Here is a 23,886-nt window from a genome sequence, read left to right as displayed (position 1 = left end):
AATTATAACTTTGAAAAATCTAATACCCATAGCTAATCATTTTAATGTGACAGTTTTCTATCCTTTCTTTGTTTTTCTAAAAAGGCAAAGTCAATCCAGAAACCTCCAGAGAGCAATCTAATTGGATTCCATCATTTCATAGCTATGAAGACTTCAAGTGTAAGACACTACAAGTAAGAGGGGGTTTGTTCTTGGATTACCACATATGTGAGAATATGTCCAATAGAAGATAAAGAATAGTGTTTTTCACAGTGTGGTTAAGAGACCATGCATATCAGGATTACCTACGGAGCTTGGTAAATAATATAGATTCCCAGGACCACCTTAAACTGTCTGAATCAGAGTCTCAATTCTGGTAGGGCCAGGAGCCTGCATTTCTAACAGGATCTCCAGATACTTCTTATGCCAACTGAGTTTTGAAAACCACTCATCTTGAGTGATGACAAATATGAAAAAGTCTTTGTTAGCGGCAAGTTAAATAATATCTGGTAGACCCTTCAGCATAGATTGTTGGCCTCTAAAAAACAGGCCTTCAAGTCTTACTTTTCCTCCTCACGGACATGAGGTTATAGTTTCTATCTCCAAGGAAACTGGTTGGTTTCACTAAGTTCAAAGTCCACAAACTAAAGCCTGAATGACTGTGGTCTTTGAGTCAGACAGATAGGGCTATGAATTGTGCCTTTGTCATTTACTTGCTCTGTGTCCTTGAGAGAGTTATTGTCTCTGAGCCTTGATTTCCTTCTCTGTAAAATGGGTATTGAAAAATCTCTTTCACTGAGTTGTGAGAATAAAGTGGATAAGTATAAAATGTCTAGCGCACTTCCTCACTCCCTTCTCCATGTCGTTCAGTTTCCCGTATTTTCCATTCCCGTGTCTCTCTGTGTTGCGATCTGAGTCATTTCTTCAGCTCTGTTTTCTTTCCAGCTATGTTCTAGCATGCTATTTAACTATACAGTGAGTTTTTATTTTTGATGATAATATTGTTTCTAGACATTTTGCTTATTTTTCATGTCTGCCTGGTCAGTTTTGAGTCTCTTGTTCCTTCATCATATTTTCAATACGCTTTGTTATTTATTTAAGCCATTTAAGCAAACTTATTTTATATTCTATCTTCAATAATTCTGGTATCTGCTGTTTTTGAATCTGATTCTGCATTTATTATTTGTACTGCCCCTTGTTCATGATGTTTAATTATCTTCCTGTGTTAATTTATTATAAGCTCATGTTATTTGGAACTTTATCCACATGAATTCTTTGAGCCCTGGTTTTAGAATGATTCTCTAGAGATGATTTCAGTTTCTTTTTACCAGATGTCTGGGGTCAGGAACAACTTAAACAATGAAAAATGACCTTGGGCTGTAGAAATCCACGCAGGTAGTTCATGAATTCCAGCTCCAAATCTTTGTGAGTGTGGGCTTCTCTTTAGCAATTCTCAGATGAGACTAGTTTTAGTATTCCCTCTCTAGCCAGAGCCGAGGCTGAGGCAGGCATGTGCATTCACTGTCTCCCTTTGTTGGATAAGATCTGTTTTGCCTGCTGAGAGTGTTACCTTTTAGGAAACCTGATTTTATGCAGAAGTCTCTGATTTTACTTCCCACCTTGTGTAGGCCTGGGTTTGCTTTCTCTCCCCGATCCCTATGCCATCAGTGTTATGCAGGTATTTCCAAGGCAAATACAGGCTCCAATATCCCCTTACCTTTCAATTCCCATCTTCTAGTCATTTCTGATACCAGATTGTTTGTTTTACTTTACAATAAGCTTGGTTTCTTTTTGAAATATAAGTTTTTATATACTTTGTCATTTGGGGGTTCTCTACCAGGAGGTGTTTGTCTGGATATCAAATCCATTATACAGCAGGAAAGTAATGGCAATATCCATACTTATAAGTAGATGACTAAACTAACCACAAATAAAAACGCTCCGCAAAATATTCTTAGCATTTTTGAAATTAATTTTGAATTAAATGTGAAACAACCTACATACGGAAATGAATCTTCCTAGCTTGTGTTGGAGAGTTTGTGTTAATTGAGTATACGTTAAAATTTGTTTGTCTAAGTGACACATCATTTGATAAACATCTCATGCTTAATGTTAAGTAGATTCTGTGTAGAAGGAAGAATAATGGAATTTTAATTAAGTCTGTGCCTCCTTTATTGATATTTAAGGACCACAGTACATTTTCAGTGTGCTATTATAATTATTTATGCATTTTGAAATAAAGCTATCATTTTATTATTGTTCCACTATTTAATTACATTATTATTCTCTCTTCATTAGTCATTAGATGGCTTTATGATAATACTGAGCACAGATGGAGTTATAATTTTTGTCGCTGGAAACATCACTTGTCTCCTTGGCCATTTACCAGTAAGTTTTTCCAGTTTGGGGGAAAGGATCATTCTGATTTATTATTTAGGGGTTCATCATTTGTTTTCAGGAGCATATAACTCATCACAGAAGATATTCTCTCAATGTTGTCAAAATGTGCACCTGTTTTATTGTCATCTTCATTGGTTTCAGTTTTAAATCTATAATAAAAAAATTCCGATTTGATGTAATGCAATACTGTGTGTGTGTGTGTGTGTGTGTGTGTGTGTGTGATTTCTAAACTGCCCCTGAAGGCAATCTCCAAAGAAGAATGTGGTTTTTGAAATGGCAATCTCCTCAGAAGCAGTGGATGGATGTGTTTGATTTTGTACATTTCTTCAGAGTCCACTATATACTGATTAAACAATGAAGGTCATGATTCGTTTATGCGGGCTCATGGCATCCATTCCCAGATCTGATTTGCTTTTGTTTCTTTATATTGAACAACAAATTATGATCTCATTTAGAAAAAAAATATAGAAGTGATGACATTGTTTAGCTGGAGACATCTACCCATGAGCTGTGGTCAGGGTCTGTGGTGTCCAAAAAGGTCACCGAGTCCTGAGCTCTTTGGTGTCACTATGCCTTTCATCAGGAAAGCTTTCTCTCTCCTCATAGGACCATTGACTTAGAATATGTGATTTCTGAAAAATTTTTCTGGACCTTCACGCTGCATATCTAACAAATATACCACTTAAATATGAAAGTACTACATACCTTCCTATTCCACTAATGCATGTGTGTGAAGAGAAGATATTTAGAATACATCCTCCTCCACTCCTGAAATCTCTGTCATTTGGCTAGCTTTGTGAATCATATTTGGATTGTTGCTTTCATTGTATATTCCTTACTCCACAGAGTTATCTAAAGAACTTGAAAACCCTGACCCAGAGATCTATAGTACTCAAGGTAGAAACATGTAAATTAATAGAAGTTTTGTTACATTATTCTTTAGTTAAGTTAGAAGTGGATTAGAAGCTTATTCAACCAGTTATGCTATTCCAGCCGACATGTTGCATGACCTGGTTAGAAGCCTAGAGACTTTTCTACTCTTTTCTCTTTATTTACAGATAGTATGATACATATCTTTATTTCTCATTCTCTTTCCTTTGCATAGAAAACAGTTTACATTTTCAAATTCAGCTTATATTTGTAGGATATCAAAACAGCTGAATAAAATACAAATATTAGAGGGGCGCCTGGGTGGCTCAGTTGTTAACTGTCTGCCGTCGGCTCAGGGCGTGATCCCGGTGTTCTGGGATCGAGCCCCATAACCGGCTCCTCCGCTGGGAGCCTGCTTCTTCCTCTCCCACTCCTCCTGCTTGTGTTCCCTCTCTCACTGGCTGTCTCTCTCTCTCTGTCAAATAAATAAATAAAATCTTTAAAAAATAAAAAAAAATACAAATATTAGAGATTTTTGTTGAACTGGACTTTAGAGTACTTATATCATGGAAGAAGAATGGTCTTATTAAATCTATATTAAAAGAAAGAATATGTTAGTATGATCCATGACAGGTTAAGTTTTGTTATAGTGAAGACCAGAAAGCTTCCCAGATTCTCGTATTAGATATTACTTAAACCAAACTGGTCATTGAGTGAGACTGGTGAATTTTTCCTATTACATAAGGATTTTACACAGTGATGGTCTTAGTTGTATTATCCTTGTTTCTTTATGGAGTTTGGTTCAAAGTTTTCACTCTCAAGAGAATCTTTTACCTTTCAGCATTTTAGGTAATATACACACGCACGGACTCATCCTAAGGTAGAGGTGTCTGGGACATGGGTTTGAATGACTAATCTTAAACCATGGACTTGATTACCTGAGATGGGTATACTTAAAAATAAAGCTATGACTATTAGGTCTGTACATAAACATTAAATGGGAATGAAGTTATATAGCCTTGCTGAAAAAGACTAGCTGAGGCATAATTTCATACTTTTCCTCGTTAAATCCTAAGTCTTCTTAATTTGTAACAACATGCAATTTTTTTCCAGGCTTTGATTAAAATTTTCATTTTATAAGTCATTCATCATATATTAATGTAGAGACAAAACGATTTCTAGAATATCTTCCTGGCTCCAGGAATCTACAATTTCATTAAATATCAAGATACCTCTGTCTCTTGGGCAACTCTAAACCGATAGCATGGGATGGAAAGAACTTTGTCTTTGAAGTCAGATAATCTGGAGATAAAAATTTAGCTCAATCACTCACTAGCTACAGGAACTTTGGTTTCTCTTTTGTAAATGTGGAAAAAAATACTACTTAGAGAGTGCCTGGAGGTGGGCTATTACAAATGTGGGGTTAGTGAAGACCTGCCTTATCAGGTGATGTTTGAACAGAGGCCTGAATGGAGTGAGTATGTGAGTCATGCAGATAACTGGAGCAAGCGTGTTCCAGGCAGGAGCAAAAGCAAGTGAGAAGGCATTAAAACACAAATGTCCTTGGTGTGGAAAATGTATGGTAGAGGGGACATTGTGATTGGAGCTCTGTGAGCAAAAGGAAAAATACTAGGAGGTGATGAGGTCAGAGCAGTGACAAAGGTTCACCTTGTTTAGGGCCATTGTAATGACTGTGCCTTTTCCTCTGAGATGGGAGAAAGCCATTGTGGGGGTTAGAGCAGATGAGGGAAGTTATGTGAACTTAAGTTTTTGGGGATCACTCTGGCTTTTGTGTTAAGAATAGGCAATGGGTCGTTTGTTTTGTTTCTTTTTTTTAAATAATATTTTGTTATATTAGTCACCATACAGTACATCCCCAGTTTTGATGCAATGTTCCATGATTCATTACTTGCATATAACACCCAGTGCACAATGCAATATGTGCCCTCCTTACTACCCATCACTGGCCTATCCCAATCCCCCACGCCCCTCCCCTCTGGAAGCCCTCAGTTTGTTTCCCAGAGTCCACAGTCTCTCATGGTTCATTCCCCCTTCTGTTTACCCCCCCTTCATTCTTCCCTTCCTTCTCCTACTGATCTCCCTGCTATTCCTTATGTTCCACAAATGAGTGAAACCATCCCACATATGAGCAAAGGGGGAAAAAAAGAGAGACAAACCAAGAAACAGACTCTTAACTCTGTAGAACACATTGATGGTTACCAGAGGGGAGGTGGGGGTGGGTAGGTGGGTAAAACAGGTGATGGGGATTAAGGACGGCACTTGTGATGAGCACCAAGTGTTGTATGGAAGTGGTGAATCATTATATCATACACCTGAAACTAATATAACACTGGATGTTAACTCTACTGGAACTAAAAAAAAAAAAAAAACAAAAGAGTAGGCTATGGGGGCAGGCATGAAAGGTAGAGAGCCAACTTGTAAAGCTATTGCAATAGTCCAGGCAATTAGATGGTGATGGGTATCAAGGTGGACGTGGAAGTCATCAGTGTTTTGTAGGTAAAATAAGTTTTGTTGATGGATTAGATGGGGGTGTGACAAAAAGATGTGAGGAGTCCAAGGTATGGCATTGTAACACATACAATCATGACTAGAACGATGGCTTTATATCATCATCATGGTATTAAATTTATATCTAAAATCTGCCATCATATTTTCCCAATCATTTATTTTCTTTGACAGTCTTTTCCTGTGGCAAAACTGGCAGTCACTCGTAGTACTAACTTGTAGTTCTGAACAGCTTGCCCTCCTACTCACCCCACTTCATCACACCCCCCACAAAAAAATTAAAACTGGGAATTTACATGTATTTGTTCTCTTACAATTTTTAAGCAAATGAAAATTTTCAAACACGTATTTCCTCATGGAAGGAGTTTCTCAGCATTGAGTTTTTAAGAAACTTTAGCAGGTTTTGAACACAGGTATATGGTTAGTTCATGATAATTGTGATGAGATTTGCTCTATTCTCCCTGCGAAGCTTACAGTGTAGTAGAGAGTTACTAGTGATGAGTCTTGTTTGATTCAAAGTGCAGTCTGAATTTTGTGCAGAGGCTCTTATCCTTCCCTGTGCCCTATACAGTTGAACAGTTTTCTAAAGCACGTTTAATGTGAATGTCTATGCCAACAAAAAGATATTTCTTGCCTGGATTTTCAGTAAATGTCATGGAGTGGAGTAAATTCCTTTACTTTTTTTTGACACGACTGAGGCTCACCATACTAATATTCGTGGGACAACTAATAGGTATTTGCAAACTTGGCTTTTGAGAAACCTCCTTAACTTTTCACTGGTATTTATCCTTGCTTCATTAAGCTTTGAGTGCCTTGATCTTTCTGCCTTGTGTAATAAGAAGAGCAAATGCCAAAGATTTACAAAAATAGCATGGTGTTGATAATGTTTTCACATCTCTGCCCTTTATCTAACTATGGAGCAGGATCGCTGGAATGATTGTTGCATTCACTTTTTTTAGTTGGTGGTCAATTATAGGGCATTAATTGTCACTATCACGTTCCTTAAAGAATGTAGTTAATTAATAAGAAACTAATTGCCAGTATTTCCATCCAAGGGAATGTATACTATCAAAAGACTGCTCACTTTGAATTCTTTTATGTGTCAGTGCTATCCTTTATTCTTCTACTAATGAAAGAACTGGTGAACCATGGCACTTTGTACCTCCTGTTACGGTCTTATTGTATACATGGCATCATCATTTTGTGTCTGTCTCATCTGCCTTATTGAACTATGTATTCGTTAAAATTAGAATTCATGTCAGGATCATCATTTTTAACCCTCATAAGTACTCAGTAAAGAAAGAAATTGATAATTTTCTCATGAACAAAATAGGGCATAGTTCTTCTTCTTACAGGGCATTATGTAAGCTAGTTTGTGTGAATGTACCTAGCACAGTATCTGGCATAGAGCAGTTGTTAATCATGTGTTAGACAAACGAATGAATGAGTGGTCTCCACTGACCAGGGGTAACTTGGTTTGGTACCTAAAGTTTATTTTATAACTAAACCAATAAAATAATTCTTGTTGAAAAAGTTAAGTTTAATGAAGAATATCTATATTTCTTTTGGGAAGTAAATTTCTTATTGAGTGACTTTCATTGTCAGAAATTTATTGCCTGTTAATTTCATAATGTTTTGTTTGCTAAATTAGGGTAATATTTCTGCCCTGAATCGAGACATGCTTTTTCTTGATTGAGACAGGATCCATCTGCTAATTTGAGCATTGGCTAACTCATAAGCTGGCTACTACGAATGGGCCACAAAAATATATTTCTGAATTTTGACTGTACATTATTAATATTAATCAGCAAAAAATTATTTGAACTTGTGGTTCATCACCCAAAATCATTATTCAGCTACAAAGAATACTTTATTACTTTGTTCCTCTCACATTAAAAACTCATTACTTAACTTAATGCCTGATATTCAATTTATCCATGTGTCACCATATTTCAGCTACCTGGTACAGCATTATTCATTCATTTAACCAACATTTATTGAGTGCTCACATGTGCCAAGCTGTGCTCTAGGTGTTGAGGATGCACAGTGAATAAGACAGCCAAGGTCTCTGTTCTAATGTGATTTACATTTTACTGAGGGAAACAGATAATCAACAGGTAAACATACTATAATGTCAGGTAGTGATGAGTATGCTATGGGAAAAAATTTAAAATACTTTTGAGTAGAGAGTTGAATGAAGTAAGGGAGAGCTTCATTATAAATATCTGGGAAACAATGTTTCACACTGAATGAAGAGCAAGTTTAAGGGCCCCAAGGTGACTATTTGCTTGGTGTATTTGGAAATGAACAAGTACTTTGGCTTTTACTTTGAATAACTTAGGTAGCTGGTGGAAAATGTTAGAGAAATAACTTGATCTGACATAATGTTTTAAATGAAACACTGTAGCTGCTCTGTGAAGAATGGAGTGGGAGCTGGGGTGTGGTAAAAATAGATGCAGAGAGACCAGTTAAAGCTGTTTGTGGTACTCCAATCTAGGGATAATGGTTTAGCCCATGTGGTGAAAAGTGGACTGATTCTGCCTGTATTTTGACTGTATTACCCAACAGAGTTTGCTGATGGACTGGGTTTGGGGTTTAAGAGGAAAAAGGCAAGTCAAGCACAAGCATGTGGGTAAATGGTGGTGCCTTTTACTGAAATGCAGAAGACTGAGGGAGGAGCATGTTTTGTGAGGGAAAAGATCCAAGTAGGGTTTTGGATATCTTAAAACTGGTAGACATCTAAGTTATCTAGAAGAGTTCAGAGAGAAGTCTGGACCGAAGGTGGGAAGATGGATGGTATTTAATGAGCTAGAACTGGAAGAGACCAGCCAGGGAGCAGTACAGTAAAAGCGGCCCAATGACTAGTAGTCAGAGAGAGGAGAAAGGTCCAGCAAAGAAAACTGAAGGCATAGCCTTTGAAGCAGAAGGATATCATATTTGTATGGTATCCTGGAAGCCAAGTAAACAAAGTGTTTCAAGAAGTAGGAGGGATTCGTTGTGTCGAATGCTACGATGTCAGGTAAGATTAGAGTTGAGAATTGACCATTGGATTTGGCAATGTGAAGGTCATTGGTGACCCTGACAAAAGTGGAGTGGTTAGGGTAAAAATCTGATTAGTATGGTTTCAAGGGAGAGTGAGAGCTAAAGAAATGAGAGGCAGCAAGTATAGTTCCTTTCAAAGATTTTTGTTCTGAAGTAGACTAGAGAAGACCTGGGGGAGAGAGTGTAGGGTCAAAGAAGGTTTTGGATTTTGGGAATTTTGTGTTGTTTTTCTTTTTAAGATGACTGATATTATAGCATCTCTGATAAAGCATTTGCATGCTATGGGAAAGACCTGGTAGAGAGGGAAAGCTCAATGCTGTGGGGAACAGGGGGAAATTTCTGGAATGATGTCCTTGACTAGTTGCAAGAGGATGAGAGGCAGTGCACTAGTCTTCGTTGAAAGCTTATTCATTGGAATAGGAGAAAAAGTAGGTCTCTAGCCACAGGAACAGATAGGTTGGTAGATTTGATGGCAGGAAGATACTGACGTTTCTTTTACCCTTTGCTTTTAATAGCAATAAGAAACAAGATCCCCAGCTGAATATGAGGAGGATGAGGGAGGGTTGGAGGTTTGAAGAAGGAGGAAAAGGAAAGTCATGGTCACACTGAAGAGTAGGAGAGTGAATTGTCTAGGGAAATGTAGAACGATTTCCAGACAGATCTGAGTGCCCATTTAAAATAATATACAGCATGGTTGTGGGTTTTTTTGCCATAAGCATGCAGTTGCTTGGGTGACAGTATAAGGTAGATGAAGAATTGAAATTAACCAGAGTTGGGATTTTCCCAGGCAGATATGTCAGAGAGAAAGAGAACATGGGAGTGATTAAAATGATCCACCAAGGAATCTGAGCTGGGTAAGGAGGGCTGTGACAATTTGCAGGAGATACAATGCCCAGTGAAAATGGACTGGAGGTCTCAGTGTGTGAAATAACTATTGGGGAGGTGGGGTACTTGCATGAGTGTACTGGAAAGTAGGAGGTAATGGGAACAGAGTGGGATAATGTAAACTGGGACTTGTAGAGGTATAATAGTATGACCACGAGATGGCTAAGAGGGAGCAGATGATAAGCTTCCTGGAGGGAAGGAGGTAGAGGAAGTGAGCATTAGTAGCACATGTAACAAAAAATATTTTCTCTCTTTCTCAAGGATGAGATCGTGGGTAAAAAGTTATTAAGTCTTCTGCCTGATCATGAGAAAAACGAAGTTTACCGAAAGATTGCTCTCAAACTTCCTTTGTCAAACTCAGGTACAGATTGTTTTTTCTCAATTGTAAGTTCTTAGATTTTAAAAGACAGGTAACAGTCACTCAGAGGAGTAATAAAAATAAAAACATTAGGGCCAATATAGCTGCTGATTATATATTAATATAATTCACAAATTATATTTCCAGTATTAAAAAATTTCTCCTCCATTAAATCTTGCTCTTTATCCTGAATCCTGATTATTTCAGCTTTTGTATAATTGCATAAATGTTATTTAAATAATGTGCTAGCTGGTACTCCACTCTACAGATACAACATAGATAGTTAGGCAAGTGCTAATATTCCTGGAAAGAAAATATTTTTGTAAAATCTGTTCTAAATAAGAAAATAGTCCTATGAAATAATCCTGCAGAATATGGTAACGTACAATTGTAAACTAGTTTTGTATCTGTTTTTTTTTCTTAGTGGGAAAACATATTGATTTTTGCTGTCATTTAAGGAGAGGAAATGTTGAACATGATAGCAGACCTACTTATGAATATGTGAAATTCATCCTGACAGTAAAAGATATTTCAACTGGTAAGCAGTTAAGTTTTTAATCTGATTTAGATGAAGTTAATGCGAAACCTAGCCCTTCATTGCTAACATAAACGCCCTTCTACTGTTGGTTCTCTCACATTCTCTGATATCCCTATGAGCACAGGTTTTGGTTATAGACATTAATCAAACTTTTAAAAAAGAATCCCTTGAAAAAAAAAGGCAAAGTAGACAATAAGGGTGCAGACATTAATGGATTACCAACAAAAGGACCAAAGGAAATCTCTGATAAAAAGAAAGAGTAAAGTGATTGTTCCAAAGGATTTCATTGTTTTAAAAATGAACCTGATAATATGAAGCACCTTGCTTGTAATTGTCTCTATCCTTTTTCTCTGAAACCAGAATTTGGGATAGATAGCTTAGATACTTACCTGACACTAATCGGAAAATACATGATACCATATTTAAAATGCATTTAGTTATATTCAATGATCTCATTCCTCAGTTCCTTGTTCATGAAAGTAGCTTTCATTTCTGTTCTTGAAGTTATGAATAAATAGAAAGTTTGTGCTAGTAGACACTGCTACTAAATCGGTATCCCCAAATCCTTGGGCCTCTAGCTTTTTTGTTCAGGCTCTTTGAATTTGAGCAGAGTGCAATGTTACTGTGAAACAGTGCAGCGAGACTGTGCAGTGAAAGGAAAAGAGGTGTTTGGAGATGATGAGGACTTGAAACATAAAGATATAATTACTGTCCAGTACGATGGAGCAGCTTACTTATGAGAGTTGTAATTACTGTTTATTGCTTTGAGGAAGGTAGAAAAGAGAGGGAAATAGGGGAAACTCCTTTGAAAAATGGAATACTTTTTACAGAAATATCTAATGTAAGTTATAAAATTCTAATCCTTGTTGCATTTCTTCTATTCTTAAAAAGTGTATTACATATTCAGTTTAAAAATACAGTGCAACTTACAAGGTAGGGCCACACGGTAACATGGTGGATTGAGCTAATAAGAATGGCTCTTTTACAAGAAATCAAACCCCAAATCTGTGTTGCGTGGCTATGGGGTCCAAATTTATAAATTTAAAGGTTTCAGGAACTATAGGCTGAGAAATTAACATAAACATCGATTTGGGCCATTAAGACATCTAGGGCTTGAACCAGAGGTAAATGGCCCAACAAATGTGTAAAAGGATGCTTAAACTCACTAGCAAGCAAAGAATGAAAAATTTAAAAACCAGTGAGATAACACTGTACATCCATCAGAATGACAGCAATCAGGAAGTGTGAATAATAAGCAAATATTGGTGAAGAAGTGAGAATTAAAACACTAATACAGTATTGAGAGGAATGTAAACTCATGAAACATTCCTGAAAAACAGAGTGAACTTAAATTATGTTAATTATTCTATGACTCAGCAATCCCATCACTGGGTAGAAATATACCAGAGGCAAACTTGCAGAGAGATCTGTGTCTAAGGGGACATGTACTATGTATGTCATAGTGTTGTTTGTGGTAGGAGGGAGTTGGAGATAGCCTAAGTGTGCATCGTTAGGGAAATGGATAAGTAAAATGTGGGAAATATACAATATGGAAAACATTGAAAGCAGTGACCTCTAGATATACATACTATAACATGATTAAATCATATGTTGATTAAAAATACAGTACGTTAAAAAAACGTAAGAAACAGAATGAGATCTATAGCGCAATGCCACCTTTGTAAATGGTAAACACATAGATAAAACCAGACTACATATTTGACAAGTTTATATATTAAAGGTCATAGATGGTAATGGGTGCCCGTGGGTGGAGAAGAGGCAGAAAGAAAAACAAGAGTGAGGACTTTATCTGTGTTCATTATATGCCATGAACAAGAGTGTAATTAACTCAGTTCTTTGCCACTGAGGTCTGAAAATATACCGAATGAATGAATGAACGAATGAGTAAATAAATAATGAAAATTAGCTCACACAATAGTCTTCTGATATGTTTGTCATATGTCTTGGAGATTAAAGGTCAGATACTTTTAAAAAACTTACTTGACTACATACACACACAAATTACACACATATTTAATACTAACCATGTGAACTGTATAAAAGAGGGGAGCTAAATTTCTTTTGGAGACTATAACATCCATCCACAGAGTAAGACCACAAGGCTGAGTATCACCCTGAAATCACAACAGCTACTTCTCAGTAATGACTTCTTCATATTTTGTTGGAGACCTAGGTGAGGAGGGTAGCCGGTATAGAAGGGCGGCAGGAAATATCTATGGCTTGGAATTCTGAAAATTGTCAGTGGGCTGACAAACAGCCCACTGATGTGGCAGGTGTATCTTGTGTAGCCAGCCTGCCTTTCCGTTTGATTGTCACATGTGTGTTTCTGTTTTCCTTAGAGCCTTTGGTGCTCTTCAGTAGCTTCTTCCCCAGCCACTCCTATGCTGAATCGTCTCCTACATATCTTCCTCTGGAGGATCGGTTTTATATGGTGGGGTCCATTTGTGTCCTTAGGGATCAGACCCTACGGGTGAGTATGTTGTGTGTGTGCTTTCCCTACTGTGGCATTGTGTGTTTCCTTTGAAAGGCTATGTCCCCTTTGGTCCCTCAGCTACTGGACAGCATTGCTGAGGAACCCGATGTGGGCAGGGGGTTGTGCTAAGTAAGATATGTGAATAAGGAAAGATCAGCTCCTGCGTTTCAGAAGGTGAGCATGTCAGTGGAGATTTCAGCACACCCCAAAGAGATGTACAACCATTTACAATTGGTTTTGGTGTGGTATGAAAGAGGTATACGGGGGCTGGGGGTGGGACATATTAAGGAGAAGTGATCATTTTGGCAGGTGGATAAAGGAAGGTTTCTGTTACGAGGTGAGTTTTGAGGCAGCTCTCCCCCACACCCTCCACCATTGCTCACTTAGTGTTCTACTAATACAGCACTCCCACATTCTGTCTCTAAAAAGAAAAGTCAGTCTTTAGAATTCATTGGATAGATTCAAGTTCAATGAATTTATTCACTAAGTGACATATTAAGTAAGCACCTATGATGTGCCAGGTGCTCTGCTAGGTCCTGGGGTAATATTATGGGAAATAGACAATAGACAGGTAATACTGAAAAGTGCCACAGGGATGATGAAACAATCATATGCTAATGACTGGGAAAAGGGAGTTCAGACAGAGTGGTCACAGAAGGTCTTCCTCTGATGACCTGTCTTTTGAACCTGCAATGGTGTTGTCGACCCAGCCAAGAAAGGAAGACAATCCATGTAGAGGGTTCAGCAGCTGTAATAGTCCTGAGGTAGTAACTAGCTTGGAGGGTTCCAAGGAACAAATACTGTTGTTATGTGACTATAAGAAGGTGGAAGAGGGAAGGAGTAGGAGAAAATAAGGTATAAGAGGTAGACAGAGACCAGGTTATGGAGAAATTTGAAAACCATGATCATGAGTTTGAGTTTTACTCAAGTGGAGTGGAAAGCAAGATGACGTGATCTGACTTCACTGTTTTTGTTTTTAAAAGATTAAGCTGGCTGCTGAGTGGGAAATGGAATCGGGGGGAATAAGAGCAGAGACAAGAGCAGTGCTATGAGGGGTGATGGGGCTTGGCTAGGATTGGAATGATGGAGATAGAAGTACACAGATTTGGGTTATTACTGGGAGACAGGGCACAAAGTCCTTGCTGTTGTGATGAAAGTGGGTGGGAGAAGAGAGAAAAACAACTCCTAGCTTTTAGGCCTGAGCAGCTCAGTGAATGGAGGTGCCACTAACTGACTTGCACAAGACAGGGACACTATGGATTGGGCAATATGGGAGTGGAGGGGACAAATCAAGAGCCACGGTAACATGATGGAGTGTGACATACAACACATCCAGCTGCCCTGTGAGAGAGGCCTCTGGATCCAGACCGGCTGCAGGACCTCATCCTAGTCACTTCTGTCTTGTAGCTTCAGTTTCTTTTTCTATAAATGGTGAGACTAGAACCTCCTTTTAGGATTGTTGTGAAGAGTGAATAGGATGGCACCTTATGCATGGTAAATACTTGGGAAGGAAGAAAAAGTAAATAATCATCATTATCATTATTATTGTGATCATTAGGATCCAGAGAGGGCAAAAGACCTGCTTTACTTTTCCTCTCTGGTTTAGAATGCGGACTTTGACCACATTTCGGAAACTGTGAAGGACCCCTTTACATTCAGTTGTAGAGCAGTGATGTATATCATCATTTTTTCAGAATTAAAACCGTGAGAAAAGTGGCAGAGAGAAAAGCAATTGAAGGAAATTGCTTGGTCTGACTGCCCCAATCATTATGTCTCTCTGGCAGCTCTCTGGGATTTGAACTCTCATATTTGCCAAGAGAAGGCAGACATCCCATTTTGGGGGGTCACCCCCAAATCTACTCCTCCTGCAAAAAAAAAAAATCTCATTTGGCACACTTCCCTCACCCTAGGCCCCCTCATGGCACAAGGATCCTTATTTGTGATCTACTGCAGTTTTTCTCTGGGTTTCTAGGATATTTGTTCCATATTAGTAGTCACTTTGGAGAACAAATCTTGTGAGCACAGAGGGCTTTTTGAAGGAAGATGTTTTCACAGTTTCACTGTGTAGCACAGTGGGCAGAGCAGTGAACTCAGAATACAACTGGGAGATGGATCTACTTTGATCTTGAATCTACTAGCTGTGCATCTTGGGCCAGATCGTTACATCTCTATAATTCTCAGTTTTCACATCTGTAAAATCACGTGCCTTTCTCACATTGCTATGCAGACTAGCTGTGATACTGGATATGAGATTGCTTCCAAATTTACTACATGCTATACAAATGTGTTGGGTATTTTTACTATATAAGTACATTTTAAGTATCTAAAATGCCAGTTTTTCTGCAGGAACTTTTCACTGTAAAGAAAGCCGGGGAAGAGGTTCTGCTGATACAAGACTCAGATGAGGAACATGCATCTCCAGAGCGCAGGTGAGAGGCTAATGTTGAAGTAAGTGATGGAGACCTAGGGCTCCATTTTGTTTCATTGGACAAAACTGAAATGAGAGAAATAATATCTACAAATATTTTTCCTATTAAAATGAAAAAAACAAACACTTGAATCCAGAAGAGCAATCAACTAGGCTGAATTCCTTTGCCCAGCTAATATAAATCTTACTTCTCCAGGTGAGTATACATACGAATAATTGGCTTTTTATTTTTTTAAAAAGGCAGTAGAGCACGCTTAACTGACACAAACATTTAATGACTTTCAAATTAAAACAATGCATTTAAAAGTAGTACTTGATTACTTCTTTTTCTTGAAATACTTTTAAATGGTAAAACAGCAAGTACGCTGGGTGGCGCAGTCGTTAAGCGTCTGCCTTCGGCTCAGGGTGTGATCCCGGTGTTCTGGGATCGAGCCCCACATCAGGTTCCTTCGCTAGGATCCTGCTTCTTCCTCTCCCACTCCCCCTGCCTGTGTTCCCTCTCTCGTTGGCTGTCTCTATCTCTGTCAAATAAATAAATAAAATCTTAAAAAAAAAACAGCAAGTACGCATTGTGGCAACTGCTATTAGGTGTCCCTCTTTTTGTGAATATAATCTGTTTCTTAGCATTTGTTAACCAAGTTTCAAAGAATGGAGGCAGTATTCCATGATTTTGAGTGAGAACAATAAAAATGCATTCCTAACCCACAGGAAAATGCCAGTTGACCAGATATCACTAAAACCCCTTCTTACCTCTATTTAACAATCCACCAAGGATTTCTGCAAAATAAAAATGGTTTGTGATACTATCTAGTTATTTAATAGTTGATAAACTCATTAGTAGGTTTGGCTGTGTGTAGAAAACCATAATACTAGACCCTGTGCAGTGTCGAGTACCAAGAGTGGATTACCTTCTGCATCACAGTGTATATGGATATGTAAATAAATAGGAAAATAATATATTAAAGATGTGCACCACATGCCAATAATACTTAGCAAAATAAAATAAACAAGACAATTTTTCAAGAGGTTTCTTATGATTAAAGACATGTTTGTGTGAGGTCTGGTGGTAAGAGGAAGGAGCTGGAGGCTGTGGTCGCTGTTGCTATTTGGTGGTGGGAGGTGGTAAGGAAGAAAGAGCTGGTGAAGAAATGAGTTAAACAGGAAATGTCTGATATTCATCTGTGTCTGGATCTAAGCAGTGGGGGGAGAAACATCCCTTCCTGGCAGGAGAGTTCAGAGGTGTTTGGCTGTGAACCATTGTCTGAAGCTACACACACAGCATTGGGATGGAAAGCAGAGCTCCCCATGGCAGTCTGTTTGCATTCCATGTGCTTGGTGTCCTACAAGTCTCGCTAACATAAGACTGCATTTGTAATTGTGTGAATGTGACAAGTCTGCTCATGCCAGGATCGCTTGCACCAGCAAAAAAAAATTTTTTTTGTGTGTGGAATCTCAAATTTCTTGTGAATATTCAGCATTGTATTTGTGGTTTGTAGGTGTTGGGGACCGGACCAGTGCATGGCCAAGCTTAAGACTAATAGTCATTTTCTCTCAATGTGCGTTATCACTCCCGGTTTTTCTTGTAATGCTTGTGCTTTTTTAGGCTTTTTAGGCTTGACCGTTTCCTTCATTAGTTTCTCTACTTTATTAGGACACCTTATACTGAATAATCTGGGGAAGAGGATATTTATAAAACACAACATGTTTAAACAACATGAACTCAAGACACTCTTCTATCAGGAGAATATCTGAGATACAGTAACAGCAAAACACATGGGTAATGAATTTTCTATCAATCAGCAGATCATTATAGCAAATATTCAAACAGTGAGAGTTCAGAGAGTGAGGAAACCTACATTTTACTTTTAAGTAGAGTTTAATTGGATGAAAAATATTCTGATGCAGAAGCGAGCCAGCTACCACATCAATGCCACTGATCTAAATAGAATATAAAATAAGTGTTTTCTTAGGCTTAAAACCATTTCTAATACTGTAAGAAATTATCATTCCAGTGTGTATGAATGCACTAATAGTTTTATATGTTCTCTACTTACATAAAATATTACTAAAGTTCCTTCAAAAATTATGCAATGGATTATTTATCATGTAGACAGTAAGATGGAAAAATGACACTTAGGACAGAGCTGATGGATCTGACGAAAAAATTCTGTTTAATTCCAGCCCCCCCATCCCTTTCATATCCCTCCCCTCTCCTCCAGCACCATGGTCACTGCTCTGCTCTCAGCCACCTCAGCTCTCACATGATGGATTGTTGGTGGACCTGGTTCGTCCACTATATTGAGGTCTGTAAGGGAGGACCTGTCAGCCTTGTCCCTGTCTGGCACAGAGCCTCACATTGAGTAAGCAGAAAACAAACATCTACTCAGGGACCGGCTGATTGATTGATCCTATCAAAATGATAATCCATTCCATGCCATGAGACCTCTCAAACATAATGCAATATTGTTATAAATCGGTGCAAACTAGTATTCCTTTATTTTTGTCATAGACTTGTTCCTTGTCCTCAGATATTTTTAAATAATAAGAAGGAGAAGAGATTGTGGCATGTCAGGGTCATAGTTTGCAGTCATTCGTAATCTGGCTCCCATTTTATAGACTGAGGGATGGTTAGAAAAGTAATCAGGTGCAGAAGTCATAAGGACCATAGGGACAAAAGTGCTTCTGGATTTTTTTTTTTTTTTTGGTAATTCTACATGTTCTTTGAAAGGTAAGAAGCATTTTGCTAAGAGGCTTGAAAGCTTTTGTCTGTACTTATGAAAGAAACACAAAGAGGGGAATTTGAGATGTTTAGAATAAAGAGTCTGTTTCCATGGAGGATATCTTGTCCTTGCATGTTTCAGATTTGAGGCTAAACAACCTTTCATTTCAGGAGGGGACTCAAGGATTCGGTTATTTTCCATTAAAGCTACAGATGCACTGGAGTGGAAGGTCTTGTTTGCTTGGACCACTGAAGATAGAAAGAAGTAAGAGGTACTCAGAAGTTAGTGAGGTGCAGACCCAAACTGGAATACTGGTTAGCCCTCTCCTATCTGTCTCCTGCTAGAGTCAGAAGGATGTACCTAGCTACTCGTTTAGTTTGGCCAGTGGTATGTAGAGGTAAGGCTCAAATTCCCATCATAGCATCATCTCAGTACAAATGCATTCTGTACCTTATCTTTCACGATAGGATTTCATGTTTATTAACTTATAAACAAATCTATAAGGTAGATTTTAGACCTGTCGGACTACAGTCATAGAGGATATACAATTTGCCCAAACTCACACAGATAGTTGCACAGTAGAGCTGGAATTGGGACCCAGATTTTCTTTGGGCTCATTCCTGTCAGGACATGAGTTTCAGGAGCTGTGGCTAGTATGGGATTCCAAGGAGAAAACTCAAAAGAGTAGGAAGTCCTTGACTGGGGACGTTATTGAGAGAAAGCCTATTTTTTCCTTCAGTTTCACCTGAAATGTAGAGGAGAGAAAAATTAATAGGAGACTACGACGATTAACCCTAACACTGTTGATGAAGATAGCATCTTCTCATCCTCAGGTAGAGTAAAGAACACAGGAAAATCAAATGGCAAGCATTTCTAAGGGTTCTGGTAGCTCTTATATTTGCTTGCAGTCCTCAAAAACTGCTACAGTGCTGGAATTGGTCCCTGGGGAGACTCCACCTGTCAGCACTAAAGAAACTGTGTCAGTGAGGAGTTATGTTGTACAAAGGTGGGAAAAGAATTTTATAAAAATGTGTGATGATTCTAATTAGCACACTTTTGTTGTTTGGAGCCTTGGTACTATTCTATACTGACTTCATTCCTCGTGCCCACCCCATCTTGAGCAGGGGAAGAGCCCTGTGCACCATTGTATCACAGGCCGTTAATCGGGTTTCTCTACCACTAAGGAGCTAGCTTGCCAGTCTCATCATTCCAGTCCCAGTGAAACTTATTCATACAGCAAATATTTAGCACCTGCTCAGTGGGAAGTTCTGTTCTAGGCTTTGAGGACACAGCAGTGAATGAAAATCCTTAACTGCCTGGAGCTTACATTCTAGTGAAAGAGAAAGATAATACATAAATCAATAGAACATAGTAGGTTAGATGGTAAGGAGGGCCAAGGGAAAATGTTAAGCAATGAAGAGGATAGGGAAGGTTGTCGGGGGAGGTTACATTCGATTTAGGTTTTGCCATATGCAGTTGACGTTTTTGTCAATAAAAGATGGTGTAATGTTGGCAGTTCCCAGTGGTGTCATGTAATAGGTAGGGTGTCCAGTTCGGCTCTCTACAAGAGACCTTTTCACAGTCAGTCAAGGCTCTCTGCTCTCCCTGTGTAAGTTACTTGGCTGATTCTACTCCATACTGCCTGCCGTCATCTTTGGCAAATAGTGTGGAGGTCTTGTGGTATAGTACTGGTTAAAAAAAAAACAACACATAGGATTGGGATTTTTAAACTACAGTATTTAGGTTTTATTTCTCAGCTTGACCTTTTACAAGTTGTGTGATGTTGGAGAAGCCTCCTTGAGTCTCAGGTTCTTTATCTATAAATAGTAAGGATAATTAGAGCAGAATGTACGTCATAATCAAATCATAAATGAGATCTATCTGCTTTTTTTTCCTTTTTTTTTTGATGTAAAGTTCAATGATTCATTGGTTGCGTATAACACCCAGTGCACCATGCAATACGTGCCCTCCTTACTACCCATCACCAGCCTAACCCATTCCCCCACCCCTCTCCCCTCTGAAGCCCTCAGTTTGTTTCTCAGAGTCCATAGTCTCTCATGCTTCATTCCCCCTTCTGATTACCCCCCTTTCTTTATCCCTTTCTTCTCCTACCGATCTTCCCAGTTCTTATGTTCCATAGATGAGTGAAACAATATAATTGTCTTTCTCTGCTTGACTTATTTCACTCAGCATTATCTCCTCCAGTGCCGTCCATGTTGCAGCAAATGTTGATAAATCATTCTTTTTGATAGCTGAGTAATATTCCATTGTATATATGGACCACATCTTCTTAATCCAGTCATCTGTTGAAGGGCATCTCGGCTCCTTCCACGATTTAGCTATTGTGGACAATGCTGCTATGAACATTGGGGTGCATGTGGCCCTTCTCTTCACTATGTCTGTATCTTTGGGGTAAACACCCTACAGCAAATATCATTCTCAGTGGGGAAAAGCTGGAAGCCTTTCCCTTAAGATCAGGAACACAAGAAGGATGCCCACTCTCACCATTATTATTCAACATAGTACTAGAAGTCCTTGCAACAGCAATCAGACAACAAAAAGGGATAAAAGGTATCCAAATCGGCAAAGAAGAAGTCAAACTGTCTCTCTTTGCAGATGACATGATACTCTATATGGAAAACCCAAAAGAATCCACCCCCAAACTACTAGAAGTTATAGAGCAATTCAGTAATGTGGAGGGATACAAAATCAATGCTCAGAAATCAGTTGCATTTCTATACACGAACAATGAGACTGAAGAAAGAGAAATTAGGGAATCCATTCCATTTACAATAGCACCAAAAATCATACGTTATCTATCTGCTTTGATAAGTAAATGAGATCTGTATGCTTTGTAAAATACTATACAAAGCCAAGTTATTATCAGTTAAGAAGTATTTCCAAAAGTAGAGTAATTATAATTTAAATCTATACTAAATTCTTAACTGAGCTATAATCACATTATTAAGTGCAAAGGGTTACATGTAAACTTGGCTTATGGTCATGATCTGAAGTCTGTGTCTGGTGATTTCCTCAATACTCTTATTTTTCTATTAATTAAAGGTTATTCTCTTTTTCTGTTTAAAGCCAGCACATTTAAACCTCTATTCTTAAGAGATGGTTTTATATCCATTAACATCCAAATTGTTCTCTGCAAAGTGTCCACCTCACCTTGCTGGGTGTGCGTGTGTTGGGGTGGGGGGGTGTTGTGGCCAAGTCTGAACATGATAGAATTCCCAGCTTGGAGGCCACATCTGCTCCAATAACTGCATGCTCTCACACCTGCCTGAGGGACACTCACATGATGACTCCTGGTGCTAACAGATAAGGAAAGGAGTTGGGGCCCATTCCCATGCAGCTGTGTAGTTGTTAGATCTGGAGCCAGCCTCTTGGTTTCATTTAACTTGTCCTGTTGGTATGTACAGGACCTGGTTCTTGAGCACGGCAGCCATTTAAAAAAAAATGAAGAAGAAGAAGCGAGAAGAAGGGGCAGCAGGCTCAGGATTCTGGGTTTTATGTTTCATTGTGTTTATATGACCCCTAGCCCAACCATATTCCATCTTTAGCTACATGACAAATTATTTTGATCATCTCAAAGCATAAAGTCATTAGACTGCCTTATTAGATTTACAACTGATAAGAGCAATTTCATTGTTAATATTTTTTAAAAAGCTCAGAGTAAGGGTCTGTACTCAAACCTCATTGAAGCAACTCTGAAATCACTGAGGGCTTAGATAGTAATGATAAGAAGTCTAATAATAAATATTAAAGTTTAGAAAAACTGGGAACAAATTATCTGAGTATTAGCCTATTTTATGAAAAGTAGTTTTGGGGAATATACTGGCAGCTGCTTGTTCTGCTCAGACAGTTAACAATGTAATATTTTCTCTCTTCATGGTGTTCATTTGTCATCCTGTAATGAAGATGTCAGGCTGGGTATTAGGATCTGAGGTAGTGGACAGGATCTGGCTCTCTTTCAACCTAATGCTTTTTGCTCTACCTTTTTGTATCCCAGAATATTCTTTTGCTTTAGCTCTGTTAAACTTTTCTGTTAACTTTTGAACTTTTATTTGAATATTGGCAGGAACTACTGTATGTGTCCTCCTCTACCTGTACTCACAACTATTGAAATTTTGCTGTGTTTGCTTTATCATTATTTTCTCTCCTTCTCCTCTGCCACACTCATTATTTATTTATTCACTTGTTTATTCACTGGATTATAGTATTTTTCTACTATTATTTATTTCAATGTTCAGATTGTCCCAGAATCGACCCATGGCGGCCCCTTTAACCTGGCTCTTGTGTCTTTTGGACGCTCCTCAACATTCTTGGAGCATTCCTTACTTTCTGGCACTAATGATGTTCCAGGTTAATTTTGTTTTTTTCTCTGCCTTAGCCATGAAATCAGCTGTTTCTCTAAGCCTTAGTCAAAAGAACCCTGGCTTCTTAAGTGCAGATATTTAGAAGCCAAGATCTGGGTGCTAGTTGTGCTCCTTGTTACTGGCTTGTGACTACTTATAGTGCTTTCAGAACTAGGAAACAAATCCACACACACATAGGCATAAAGATCTATATCTCTATTTATTTCCTTGTCTACACATCTCTGTGTATGTGTACCGTGGTATATATGTGTATATAAAATAATACAAACCATGAATTCATATGGATGCCTCCAATTCTAAACCAACACCACAAGGTTCATTCTGGTCCTCCCGTTTCCATTTATCAACACTAATGCAATAGTCAGATAGGCCTGACCTCATTATCCACAATATATTTGCTTATTAGCTCAAGTCTAGAATACACAGAAAGGAGTTTGAGGGTTGCCAACTCACAGCATTGAGCAACTTCCTCATTCAAGTTCATATTGTTTTTGTTTTTAAGGTAAAATTTATATATAATAAAATGCACAGATCTTAATTCTGTTATTCCATGAGATTGGACAAATGCATAAACACATGTGACCCATATTCCTGTCAAGACATACAATATTTTCAACACACAGTGCCATTTCCCTGTTATCCCCCCACCTAGAGGCAACCACTATTTTGATGTTTTTCAGTATAGATTTTTTTCCTTTACGAGAACTTCATAAAAATGAAGCCATTTAATATATACTCTGTTGAGTCTACTCTCTTAAAACTCAGTATAATGTTCCTGAGATTCATCCTGTCATATGTATCAGTCATTCATTCCTTTTTGCTGTCGAGGAGTATTCTAGTCTGTGGATATGCCACAATTTGTCAGGCATTTTCCTTTGATGGACATTTATTTCTAACTTTTGGTTAATACAAATAGAGCTGCAGTGAACATTCTTTTACAAGTCTTTTTGTGGACTTATGTTTTCATTTTTAAATTGTTAAACAATTTATTTATTAAATTGTACAGTGAAATTGATTTATTTTTTCTTGGTGTACAGTTCTATCATTTTAATACAGGCATAGATTCGTGTAACCATGACCATAGTCAGCATAAAGAACAGTTCTGCCACCCCAAAAAACTTCCTGGTGCTGTCCATTTATAGTCACCCGTACTTCACCTCACCCTCAACCCGTCAACCGCTGATTTATTCTGCATCCGTATAGTTTTGTCTTTTTGAGAATGTTCTATAAATAGAGTCATACAATATACAATCTTTAGAAATGG

At 38.2% G+C, this 23,886-nt stretch overlaps 1 protein-coding gene across 1 annotated transcript in view; it reads left to right on the top strand.

The window, feature by feature from the left end:
* Window positions 1-23,886, top strand: part of PASD1 (PAS domain containing repressor 1) — a 57,379-nt gene that overhangs the window by 5,730 nt on the left and 27,763 nt on the right. The window contains exons 3-8 of the mRNA XM_087860311.1: window positions 85-173; window positions 2,278-2,367; window positions 9,964-10,063; window positions 10,485-10,598; window positions 12,959-13,089; window positions 15,439-15,521. Coding sequence (XP_087716437.1) covers window positions 85-173; window positions 2,278-2,367; window positions 9,964-10,063; window positions 10,485-10,598; window positions 12,959-13,089; window positions 15,439-15,521 — 607 coding nt within the window. The remainder of the gene's footprint in view (window positions 1-84; window positions 174-2,277; window positions 2,368-9,963; window positions 10,064-10,484; window positions 10,599-12,958; window positions 13,090-15,438; window positions 15,522-23,886) is intronic.

The sequence above is a fragment of the Ursus americanus genome, chromosome X (genome assembly GCF_024610735.1).
Source record: "Ursus americanus isolate L20-20 chromosome X, mUrsAme1.1.p, whole genome shotgun sequence".
Taxonomy (NCBI): Eukaryota; Metazoa; Chordata; class Mammalia; order Carnivora; family Ursidae; genus Ursus; species Ursus americanus.
This window is presented reverse-complemented; position numbering and strand designations above follow the sequence as displayed.